Here is a 13,694-nt window from a genome sequence, read left to right as displayed (position 1 = left end):
GTTGCTCAAAATCCCCTTCTGCTTTCATATGCAGGTTGGTGCAGCCCCATGTCTTTATTGTAAACGTTCAAGCAACCGATGTCTCTTGCTCTTCCCGTGCCCAAGTGTTGTTTGTGATACCTTGAATGACTGTATATTTGTCGTTAAACTACTGATGGTAAGCGGTGACGTAAAACAAAACCCCGGTCCTCCCCAGCCTGACCCTAGCAAATCGCACAAGGAACCGCTTGACGCCATTAATGCCTTGTCGACAAAATTTGACAAGCGTCATGCGGAAGTAATGGAATCCTTGGCCGAGTTAAAGGAAAACAAAGGGGCACTTACGCAGAAAGTTTCAGATCTTACAGAAAGATTGGTAACTTTAGAATGTGTTCTTGAATCTATTGAAAATGCGTCGGCGCCAACTGAAATTAACCGCCTTGTTCATGAAACTGTTAGGAATAAAGGTGCCGTACTCAACTCAAGGCTCGACGAATTGGAAGATCGGTCTAGAAGGGACAATTTATTATTTTATGGCATAGCTGACAATGCTAATGAGACGTGGGCACAGTCCGAAGACTGTATTAAAGATCTACTGTCGCGTCATCTAAGCTTGAACGTTACCGATAATATGATCGACAGAGCGCACAGGCTGGGTTCCTTTGTGCAACTAAAGACACGCCCAGTTATTGTCAAGTTTGCGTCTTTTAAAACATGAGTTTGTTCTTTCTCAGAAAGCGAAGCTGAAAACAGCTGGCATCTCTGTAGGCGAAGACTTCTGCAGATCAACACGCTTGTCACGAAAAAAATTAATTGAATATGGAAAATCTAGCGGTCAACCTTTTTCACTGCGCTTTAACAAACTTATCATCAACAAAAAGCGCTAAATCTACTGCGCATCCACAGATAACGTTTGTGAAGTTGACTGCCCTCGTGAGTCACATGGTAATCGCAGCCCACCTTTAAACAATACTGGCAATTCGTCTGCGTAGCTATCTTCCCGCCATGCAAATGATGTGTCTCTTCTTTTTACCAATGTACGTAGTATGCTCAACAAGCGAGCAGCACTCTCGGCTCATATTGATTCATGTTCCGCTGATATTGTTATTCTATAAGAAACATGGCTTTCTGCAAAAGTTCAAAGCAGTGAAATCTTTGACTGTGAAAAGAAATACGCTATTTATTGATATGACCGCGATGTTCGTATCGGTGGTGGTGTCTTGATCGCTGTTCATGAAGAGTTTCCTTCCTCAAGTGTCCCAGTCGTGCCAGCTTTAGAAGCGGTGTGCGTGCGTATTACCATTGACAATAGGGATTGCATTTTTTGCGTGTGTTACAGACCCCCAACTGCACCCCGTTCTTTCTGTGATGAACTTCATGACGTCTTAAATGATATAGTTACGCGATACCCCACGTTGCCTTTTTTTCTGTTAGATTTCAACTTTCCAAACATATCATGGCACAGTGGTACCGCCACTATCGCAAAAAGTTCTTCGGAATGCGCACAGTTTCTTGGTGTTTGTTCGGATTTCAACCTCGCACAACTTGTTGATGAACCTACTCGTACTACTGCAGTTTCCGCTAATATCCTTGATCTCATTTTTACTACTACACCTGATCTGGTTTCCAAACTTGCATATATCCCTGGTTTATGTGACCACTTAATTATTCATTTCACTTTGCGTGCCCATGTTTCTACTAAAAAGAGCTTTAAGGTTGTTCGCGATTACAAGCACGCCGATACGGCTTCTATCAAGGCAGAAATGGAATCATTCACAGCCGCTTACATCCCCGGTTTTGACGAACGCTCAGTTGAGGATAACTGGCAACTTTTCAAAAATAAACTACTATCTTTAATTGACAGTTATATACCTCAACGAAAGATGCCCTCAAACACTACATCACCATGGTTCAACAACTCTCTTAAACGCCTGCGCAACAAAAAGAAACGGTTATTCCGCCGGGCTAAGCCATCAAATCTCCCCGCTCATTGGTCAACATACCGTCAAGTGGAAACTGAGTACATCCAAATGTCTAGTAACGCTAAAACTACCTTCTTTAATGTTACACTGCCCTCGTTTCTTCAAACGAGTCCGAGCAAGTTTTAGAGTGTTGTTAATGGCACTAAAACAAACATTGTGCTCTTAACTTGCCCTGATGACACCAGTGTTCCATCTAATCAATGTTGCAGCGTTTTGAATGAGGCGTTTGTCTTTTTCCTTAATGCCAATATCATCGTCAATTTACCGAGTGCACCAAGTTCAAACTTCCCTGTGATGGATCCCATAATAATTGACTGGGTTGGTATTAGCCGGCTAATCAATAATCTGCAGATTTCGTCTGCCAGTGGGCCTGATAGTATTAATTCAAAAATATTGAAATGCACTGAGGTGTTTTCATCTGCTATTCTTTCTAAAATTTTTGCGCAGTCGTTGCAGTATTCTTCGCTCCCGCGTGACTGGAAGAAAGGAAAGGTGGTTCCAGTCCCAAAATCAGGCAATGCGCATGCTCCCGAGAACTACCATCCCATTTCATTGACAAGCATCTCATGCAAACTTTTGGAACACATCATTTACTCTCATCTTGTTGAATTTTTGGAAACCAATTCATTTTTTCATTCCTGTCAACATGGCTTCAGAAAAATGTACTCGTGCGAAACCCAACTAGCTTGCTTTACTAATGATCTTTTTGCTGCATCTGACAATAACTTTGACGTTGACTGTATTTTCTTGGACTATGCTAAGGCCTTTGATACCGTAACACACGATCTACTAAACCTTAAACTCGATCAGCTTAACATTGATCCTTTAGTATTAGCCTGGATTAAGGACTTCCTTTCCAATCGAACTCGGTACGTAACTGCCAATAACGCTTCCTCTGCTTTTTAATCAGTTACATCAGGGGTCCCGCAGGGATCCGTCCTCGGGCCTCTGCTCTTTCTAATTTATATTAACGATCTCCCTGATTGCGTGAAATCGTCTTCAATTAACCTATTTGCCGATGACTGCGTAATATATCATAGGATTAGTGACCCCTCCGATTCCACTAAACTACAAGAAGACCTTAACAATTTATCTAAATGGTGCAATGCGTGGAACATGAAACTAAACACAAATAAATGTAAATATATGCGCATATCACGCCGCTCTAACAATACTGACACACGCATGTACTTTCTGAATAGCGCTCCTCTCAGTCAAGTTAATTTTTACAAGTATCTCGGCCTTTACATCACTCACGATCTATCATGGCACAAGCATGTTGAATTTATAACTTCTAACGCTAATCGCACGCTAGGCTACCTACGCAGAAACTTTTACGCCGTTCCTGCATCTTTAAAACTGACGCTTTACAAAACACTCGTTCGATCAAAATTAGAGTATGCCTCGGCCATCTGGGATCCCCCTCAAATATCACTAACCCTCTCCCTCGAAGCCATTCAGAACCGCGCGTGCCGCTTTATTCTATCTAATTACTCTCGTCATGCTAGCGTAACACTCATGAAGCAAACCCTTAACATACCGGAACTTTCAGTACGTCGTGCATACAGTCGCCTCTGCCTTTTCCACAAGATTTACCACAACCCGGTATTAAAAGCAAAACTACTTACTCGTCCTTCCTACTTTTCATCCGGCAGCGATCACCTTCATAAAGTTTTCGTGCCATCTTGTCACACGAACGCGTACTATTACTCTTTTTTTACCTCGCGCCTGCAATGACTGGAACCACCTCCCCGCATCGGTCGCTACTATTATAGACTCATCGGGGTTCAAGACTGCTGTTCTCCATGCCATCTAACAAATGTTTTATTCATTCATCTGCATTTTTTTTTCTATGTATATGTACCACTCCTTTCTGTAGCGCCTACGGGCCTTGAAAGTATTTAAAATAAATAAATAAATAAATCGCTTGTTGTAGGAGGAGTTTCTGTATCTAGTTCATTACTATTTGTAGTGGAGGTATCCTGACATCTCTGGGTACTGTATAGGTCAGTATAGAACTCTTCCGCTACATTTACTATACCTTCGACATGGCTGATGATATTACCATCCTTATCTTTGAGTGCATACATCTTCGTTCGTCCACTGCCAAGTTTCATCCTCAATGATTTCAAGCTGTGTCCGTTTTTTACGGCTTCTTCCGCATTTCTCACGTAATAGTTTCGAATATCGTCTATTTTCGCCTTGCTGATCAGTTTTGACAGTTCCGTGAACTCTATCTTATCTTGTGACTTCGACACTTTAATTCTTTGTTGTTTCTTTATTAAGTGCTTTGTTACTTGGGAGAGCTCGCCTATTGGTTGCCTTGGTGCCTTGCCTCCCACTTCCATTGCTGCCTCTGAAGCCAGCCTAGTTACAGTTTCACGCATTAAGTGTATGTCATCATCGTCCCTCTGTTCTAAGGCTGCATTTTTTTTGCAAATCATCATCATCATCAGCCTGGTTACGCCCACTGCAGGGCAAAGGCCTCTCCCATGCTTCTCCAACTACCCCGGTCATGTATTAATTGTGGCCATGTTGTCCCTGTAAACTTCTTAATCTCATCCGCCCACCTAACTTTCTGCCGCCCTCTGCTACGCTTCCCTTCCCCTGGAATCCATTCTGTAACTCTTAACGACCATCGGTTATCTTCTCTCCTCATTACGTGTCCTGTCCATCCGTATTTCTTTTTCTTGATTTTAACTAAGATATCATGAACTCGCGTTTGTTCCATCACCCAATCTGCTCTTTTCTTATCCCTTAACGTTACACCTATCATTCTTCTTTCCATAGCTCGTTGCGTCGTCCTCAATTTAGGTAGAACCCTTTTCGTAAGCTTCCAGGTTTCTGCCCCGTACGTGAGTACTGGTGGGACACAGCTATTATAAACTTTTCTCTTGAGGGACAATGACAACCTGCTGTTCATGATCTGAGAATGCCTGCCAAACGCACCCAAGCCCATTCTTATTCTTCTGATTATTTCAGTCTCATGATCCGGATCCGCAGTCACTACCTGTCCTAAGTAGATGTATTCCCTTACCACTTCCGGTGCCTCACTACCTATCGTAAACTGCTGTTCTCTTCCGAGACTGTTAAACATAACTTTAATTTTCTGCAGATTCATTTTTAGACCCACCCTTCGGTTTTGCCTTTCCACGTCAGTGAGCATGCATTGTAGTTGGTCCCCTGAGTTACTAAGCGAGGCAATATCATCAGCAGATCGCAAGTTACTAAGGTATTCTCCATTAACTCTTATCCCCAATTCTCCCCAATCCAGGTCTCTGAATACCTCCTGTAAACACGCTGTGAATAGCATTGGAGAAGTCGTATCTTCCTGCCTGACGCCTTTCTTTATTGGTATTTTGTTGGTTTCTTTATGGAGGACTACGGTGGCTGTGGAGCCGCTATAGATATCTTTCAGTATGTTTACATACGGCTCGTCTACACCCTGATTCAGCGATGCCTCCATAACTGCTGAGGTTTCGACTGAATCAAACGCTTTCTCGTAATCAATGAAAGCTATATATAAGGGTTGGTTATATTCCGCACATTGTTCTATCACCTGATTGATAGTGTGAATATGGTCTATTGTTGAGTAGCCTTTACGGAATCCTGCCTGGTCCTTTGGTTGACGGAAGTCTAATGTGTTCTTGATTCTATTTGTAATTACCTTAGTAAATACTTTGTAGGCAACGGACAGTAAGCTGATCGGCCTATAATTTTTCAAGTATTTGGAGTCCCCTTTCTTATGGATTAGGATTATGTTAGCGTTTTTCCAAGATTCCGGTACGCTCGAAGTCATGAGGAATTGCGTATACAGGGTGGCCAGTTTCTCTAGAACAATCTGCCCACCATCCTTCAACAAGTCTGCTGTTACCTGATCCTCCCCAGCTGCCTTCCCCCTTTGCATAGCTCCCGAGGCTTTCTTTACTTCTTCCGGCGTTACCTGTGGGATTTCGAATTCCTCTAGACTACTCTCTCTTCCTTTATCAGCGTGGGTGCCACTGGTACTGTATAAATGTCTATAGAACTCCTCAGCCACTTGAACTATCTCATCCATATTAGTAATGATACAGCCGGCTTTGTCTCTTAACGCATACATCTGATTCTTGCCAATTCCTAGTTTCTTCTTCACTGCTTTTAGGCTTCCTCCGTTCCTGAGAGCGTGCTCAATTTTATCCATGTTATACTTCTTTATGTCAGCTGTCTTACGCTTGTTGATTAATTTCGAAAGTTCTACCAGTTCTATTCTAGCTGTAGGGTTACAGGCTTTCATTTCATACATTGGCGTTTCTTGATCAGATCTTTTGTCTCCTGCGACAGCTTACTGGTATCCTGTCTAACGGAGTTACCACCGACTTCTATTGCACATTATATTTTTGTATTTCTATTTATTCTATTTTTTGCAAATGCTAGCCTCAGTTTGTCTGATTTCACCCTCACTGCCTCTAGGTTGACCTGTTTCTTATTGACCAATTTCACTCTTTCTCTCTTGAAATTAAGGTGAATCCTAGCCCTCACTAACCTATGATCCCTCCACTTTACCCTGCCTATCACTATTTTATCCTGCAATATGTTGGGGGCGGCAGATAGTATGGAATCAATTTCATTTCTGGTTTCGATATTAGGGCTTTTCCAGGTCAACTTTCTGTTGCTACGCTGCCTGAAATAGGTGTTCATTATTGGAATATTATTTCTTTCTGCGAATTCTACCAGCATATCTCCTCTGGCGCTCCTAGAATTAGAAACGTTTCTAGACACACCGAAGCAGAGCTCAAAGCAAGGTGACTTATCGTATGGTGCCATCTACGCTACAAAATTCAGATAAAATAGGGAGCTTCAAGCTTCTACAATACAATATCTTAGCAAACGTGCATCAAAACGCAACGAGAAATTATCCGCGTGAATCCTTTTGCCGTAATTGATCTTGAAATTTGATAAAATATCATGGTAGTATGTGTGGACAAAGTAAAGAGTGCATAAATGTATAGCCCAACAAACACGGCCCTCAAGCACTTCAGTATAAGTTTTTCACCGACAGTAGATGGGCTACCGTCATAAGGAATCGGTCGAGCGACACCGCTCCTATGTCAGTTCACTCAGGCTTCCACAGAACTAGTTTGTTATGAATGAATACTTGCTCAGAAAATAAAGTGACATACTTTTGCTTACCTTGCTTACTAGCTATCGTTAGGAAATTCGAAGAACTTCCCAGAACTGGAATTCCCAGTGTTAGAACACCACAGAGCGACGCTGCCCATGTGATGCTCCGATTTAGCCATCTTCCAAGGTCGATTCAAATAGGTCGCGAAGCTTCGGGCGAAAAGCGGTTAAGTACAGATTGTCACCGACATCAGCACGGGTGGTTATGGGAGCAGTGATTGAAGCGCGACTATGTGTGGAGGGAACAAACATTGGGAAAGAAAAACTCGTTTTTTAATTCAAACGAGACAGTTAGATTCATTCAACGAAAATAAAATTTCTTGTCAATTCTATATATTCGTGACGAGTTAAGAAAATATAAGTTTAATTTATTAATATTAATAAATGCATTTCTTTTCGGCGCCCATCGCTACAGGGGGCGTTGACGCCACTATCACTCGCAATGCAATGCACGTCTTGAAGTGGGCAGAAAGGTGCACTCGTAAAGTTCACCTGTTGAAATACGCCCCCCTCACAGTTTGTGCTTTCTTGCTTGTCGAAGTTTGTCTGAATTTGGTGACGTGGGTAACTTCATCGCTCCTTAATCTGCTCAGTCAAAAGTAGTGAGTTACGACCGCCAGATAATTGTGTAGTTGTTTTCGTGCGACTGCGCTGGCCGACGGGCTTGGCATCCGAGAATATGATCAGCACTCTACACCTAAACCTTTCTTTGGCCTCCAAAGAAAGTATGTTCTGTGCGGGGATGCGATTTCGACAACCGTGCGGCTGGCCTTTTCCTGCATCGCTTTCCACGCTGAAAGCTCGAAACGCCCATCAAGTCGAATGGCGGGGCATTCGAATATATAGCTCCAAATGAACGACAACAAAACGAATTTCGCGCCTTCGAAAACAAAATGACGTTACTTCTGCTTTTAACGGACATGGCGTCACATTATTTTTCCTTCCGCCAGAAGTGTTCCCACCACATACAGATGGCGCTAAGCCCCATGAACCGCCAATGGACCGCCATGTTTTGAACGTATGGGCTCCTATGGAAGCTTCGCTACCACGTATATTTACCTTGCATCTTCGCCTAATGCTTGGCTGACCTGGTTTCCTGCGTCTTCCGTTCGTTGCACGCCTGATGAAGGTTGTCTGTCTTGTCTTTCCTATCCTCATACTTGGGACGACAACAGAAGCAGATGACCTAGCGCGATCCAACGTGTGATATGGCTGAGCGAGTGGCAAGGCTGAGCGGAGGTAAGCTAGACGGACGCACCAAGACAACCGCTTCCTGCGCTTCAACCCGTCTAAAATTCACAAAAAAAAGAAATTGAAAAAAATTAGGTAGGATGTCCGGGAACCACTTGGAGAACGCATGTTTCTTGAAAACCGTAACTAACACTCGCCTGTCCGGGTTTGGTTGAACCAGATAGAGTTCAGAACAATTGAGGTTGCCAGAAAGCATGGGGAATCTTCAACTGTAGTTGAAAGCGAAACTGTTGGCTAAAGACGGTTTCGTACAAGCTGATGTTGAAAATAGGCACTAATGAGCCCTAAAAGGCCATTCATAATGACACCTGTACCTATTTATCTTCTTCTCGGGGACTATATTTCATCTGCTAACAACTTAATGTTATCGTTCAGCACAACAAGCGCCTGCATGACTGGAACATAATCGAATGTTATCGTTGATTTTATCGGCTGTGTATTTTCTCGCCGAACCTTGTGTTATCAGACTGTATGCGCGACAAGAAGTGTGCATTGCATTCTGGAATGCACTCGGATGCCAGCGATTAGGCTTGAAGCTTCGCCGAGTAAAATGTGTGAAAGCCGACGCTGTTAAACGGCTTAAACGCACAGATCAGGTTTTTGACAATCGTCGCCTGTGCTCGCCGCTGTTGTTGCGATTTGAGTTTGTCTTCTGGACACCAGTTCGCCCAATATAGAGTTAGTTTCAAGATTCGCAGTTGTTGTTACTTTGTTTCAACATCACTACAACGTTACAATTAGACCGAGACATTAATAAACCCTAATGCCAGACACAGGCATATATAGGCATCATAAATAGAGTACTAACCGTTTTCCTAACACTGAATTCATGCTCATAAAATGGAAATGGTTGATTATGAAGCAAGGAACACAATAGGCATTTGCCTAAACTCCGGGCTCTAGTAAGTACGCTAGAGTGTAGGATGAGTCACTGCAAATAGCCTGCGCTATTGATGAGAACCACCACATTGACACTAAATGGTGACAATGAAAATGCGCATTAAATTGCGACCCGAAGATAGGGCAAATAAGAGCACTCTCCCGCGGTTGTTCCTACAGATATGCGTTTGTAAATAAAACAAAAAAGACATTTAGGATGACTTGCTGCAACTGGGTGTTGCAGCAAGGAATTAGAACAAAACATTTCCGCATGTTTCGCAGTAATCTAACTTGCTGAGGCACCTGATCAGCCATGTCTTTACACATGAGTAATATGATCCTGACTCGGTCTCTGGTAACCGCTGAAAGGCGAGGTGAATTCTCGCGAAAGGAATTGAGCCTCGTAGGGTGAACTTGAATTTCACAGAAGTCGTCATTTGTCATTGAAGGATGAAATGTTGCGAAGCCTTGTGCGGTTGTCTGTCGATGCCGCCAAACTTGACGCGGTTGCGCAGCGCCGCTTCTCTGCAGCCTGAAACGACTCGTTGTGTTGTTCGAGAGTGCTACGCATTGAGTCGACACACTCGTTTCTCTAGCTGTGGCGCTGCGCTCACAAGGACGAGGTTACGTGTTCGATCTATAGGCCATGGCGGTCGCGCATTCAGATGGGGCCGGAATGAATGAGTGTACCGCGGCTTTTGTGCCCGTCCATGAAGGCCCTGTGATAAAAATTATTCCAGAGTCCCACACTACCACGAAATGAGATCTTGGGATTGCCCGGAAAAGCCAAGAATGTAATTTTTTAGCTGAATCGACTGGACGGAAAGATCAATAGCGCACGGTGATCGGTGCCCTTTCCCTTCTCATAAAAGACATCCGGTTATTGTGACATTGGTGGCTTTAGTCACTCGCTGTGACTAACCGATGCTGAGTTTGACGTCATGAGGATAAACTGTCCTGTGCTCTTCTTTGGACATCTCCGGTTCCTTCGCACGTCGTGACTCACGCAGAGTACCGAGTTTCAAGTCATCAGGGATGTCATCAGGGTAAACTCTGATGACGTCAAAATGAGTACCCTGCATGAGTCACGACTTGCGAAGGAGCCGGAGAAGTCCAGAGAAGAGCACGGGATTTCTTGTTCTTGAATGTTTGTATTCCTCGCGGTGCATAGCGCGGCCACGTTCAGCAAAGGTCGCCGAAGTATTCTGTATACAATGCGTGCTACTCAAAATGTGTTCGAAATGTCAGAGGCGATCAGGAGCCTTTTCAAGCGTATAACCGGCCATGCGAAATAGTCTCATCATTAACGATGTGAACTAGGCCCTGTTCACGCAGCTACAAGAACGACGGACTGCATGTGGGCGACGTGTTTCTCGGCTACCTGCCGCTGATGCACGCGGGTCCCATATGGCTCCTCTTCACAATGTTGACGCAGCAGGTGCAGGTCGTCCTACTGGCCCCCGTCGACTTGGCATCGGTGCTGGCGTCTATTGCCAAGTACAGGGTAAGTCTTTACTTTCGGTAGCACAACATGGACAAACCTGCCACTGGCATTCTTTTACTCATTATTGCACATTGAGTGATTTTGCAAAGTTTACCGAATTTCAATAAATCTTGTCGTGTGTGCTCCCGCTCGCGTAATCACTGTTGACTCATTGGAAGCGAGCCTTTGGGTTTGCTTTTTGGAGCACTATTTCGGAGTACTATGATTTTTGGAGCACTATTGCATTGTGATCAGTGTACCAAGAACTCCCAGTGTCCATTCATACCTGTACATCCGTGAGAGAAAATATACGGACCACAAGGTCACCGAAAAACTGAATTTCTTCGTCATTAATATTCATAAACTGAAATTGACGAATGTTCTGGAAATTTCGCAGTGGCAAGTTTGAACTGCAGTTCTTGATTTCAAATTGCATTCACAGGCAGGAGAAAATCAGCTTTGTCGTGCAATCCATAGACCGTATACTTTTGCTCGCGGGTGTACACAACGTGTGACAAGTTTCCTTTCATTTATGTATTGTACTTTCAAGGCCGACGCATCAGAGACGCGTGTGCTTTAGAGAACATAAATGAATTACATGTAACACACAGTACATCAGATACACCAATCAACGGAAACTCTAAAAGATACCTTAAATTGGGAAGCATGTCCATAATGAAAGCTCTCGGAATAAAATAGAATGTACAAAGCAAAAAAGTTCTAGCACAACACATTTAATGGAGAATGTTAACGCTAATGCGATTAGCATTGAAGCGATGTAGTGACACGTACCCTATTGCCACCTCGGAGACAGGCTGTTTATGAGGCAGCCGGGCACCACTCTCGCGCTTCTAACTCTGAACACGTGGCGTGCGTGGCGTCAGTGCATATTTGTATAAGGTTATTTGAACATACCTGACACGGGTTCGATTCCGCTCACCAGGAGCGAAATTTTCTACAATTGTTTTTTGTCAGTGAGGAACGACACATATCACCAGTGATTCACATTGTCATCGAATAGTTTTATTGAAAAGCGGCACATACCGAGCAGCATATACCCAGCGACCCTAGTTGGCATCAAAAGAATATTCGTTGAAGAGCAGAACAGACCTATTGGAACATGGGGAAGCATCGGGCTGTGACCCAGGGAATCAAGTTGTCGTGAAAGGAAAACGATTAGATCCGGACATAGATGGATCGATGCAGACAGACAGACAGACAGACAGACAGACAGACAGACAGACAGACAGACAGACAGACAGACAGACAGACAGACAGACAGACAGACAGACAGACAGACAGACAGACAGACAGACAGACAGACAGACAGACAGACAGACAGACAGACAGACAGACAGACAGACAGACAGACAGACAGACAGACAGACAGACAGACAGACAGACAGACAGACAGACAGACAGACAGACAGACAGACAGACAGACAGACAGACAGACAGACAGACAGACAGACAGACAGACAGACAGACAGACAGACAGACAGACAGACAGACAGACAGACAGACAGACAGACAGACAGACAGACAGACAGACAGACAGACAGACAGACAGACAGACAGACAGACAGACAGACAGACAGACAGACAGACAGACAGACAGACAGACAGACAGACAGACAGACAGACAGACAGACAGACAGACAGACAGACAGACAGACAGACAGACAGACAGACAGACAGACAGACAGACAGACAGACAGACAGACAGACAGACAGACAGACAGACAGACAGACAGACAGACAGACAGACAGACAGACAGACAGACAGACAGACAGACAGACAGACAGACAGACAGACAGACAGACAGACAGACAGACAGACAGACAGACAGACAGACAGACAGACAGACAGACAGACAGACAGACAGACAGACAGACAGACAGACAGACAGACAGACAGACAGACAGACAGACAGACAGACAGACAGACAGACAGACAGACAGACAGACAGACAGACAGACAGACAGACAGACAGACAGACAGACAGACAGACAGACAGACAGACAGACAGACAGACAGACAGACAGACAGACAGACAGACAGACAGACAGACAGACAGACAGACAGACAGACAGACAGACAGACAGACAGACAGACAGACAGACAGACAGACAGACAGACAGACAGACAGACAGACAGACAGACAGACAGACAGACAGACAGACAGACAGACAGACAGACAGACAGACAGACAGACAGACAGACAGACAGACAGACAGACAGACAGACAGACAGACAGACAGACAGACAGACAGACAGACAGACAGACAGACAGACAGACAGACAGACAGACAGACAGACAGACAGACAGACAGACAGACAGACAGACAGACAGACAGACAGACAGACAGACAGACAGACAGACAGACAGACAGACAGACAGACAGACAGACAGACAGACAGACAGACAGACAGACAGACAGACAGACAGACAGACAGACAGACAGACAGACAGACAGACAGACAGACAGACAGACAGACAGACAGACAGACAGACAGACAGACAGACAGACAGACAGACAGACAGACAGACAGACAGACAGACAGACAGACAGACAGACAGACAGACAGACAGACAGACAGACAGACAGACAGACAGACAGACAGACAGACAGACAGACAGACTTGGTCGGGACGCCATGGCTGCTGATACGCCTACTGCAGGTGTATGACTTCACTGTCGCATACAAGAACGGGCAGGAACACTAAGGTAACGATGCTTAGTCGCGCTACCTGCTGTCAGGGCCACCGGACACCTGTTCTGCCCCACCGCAGCGGTTTGCTGAAGTGCAAAATAATCTGGACGCGCCCCCTAGCACGCCAGTAGCCTTAATTTGCATTTCATCTTCGTGGTGATCTTTTCCAGAAAAAAAATTGTGCAAGTTGTTATGGGTCCATGGCGGAAACAGGGCGACTGAAGAGGGACCAAGAAATGTGAAGG

General features: G+C 44.5%; 1 protein-coding gene across 1 annotated transcript in view; it reads left to right on the top strand.

Moving 5' to 3' along the window:
• LOC142558616 (uncharacterized) overlaps nucleotides 1–13,694 on the top strand; it is a 217,623-nt gene that overhangs the window by 90,438 nt on the left and 113,491 nt on the right. Inside the window, exon 6 of the mRNA XM_075670792.1 lies at nucleotides 10,587–10,755. Within this exon, the coding sequence (XP_075526907.1) occupies nucleotides 10,587–10,755 (169 nt within the window). The remainder of the gene's footprint in view (nucleotides 1–10,586; nucleotides 10,756–13,694) is intronic.

This window comes from Dermacentor variabilis, chromosome 9 (assembly GCF_050947875.1).
Source record: "Dermacentor variabilis isolate Ectoservices chromosome 9, ASM5094787v1, whole genome shotgun sequence".
Lineage (NCBI taxonomy): Eukaryota > Metazoa > Arthropoda > Arachnida > Ixodida > Ixodidae > Dermacentor > Dermacentor variabilis.
Note: the sequence above shows the minus strand (reverse complement) of the source record. Positions and strands in the feature narration are given on the sequence as shown.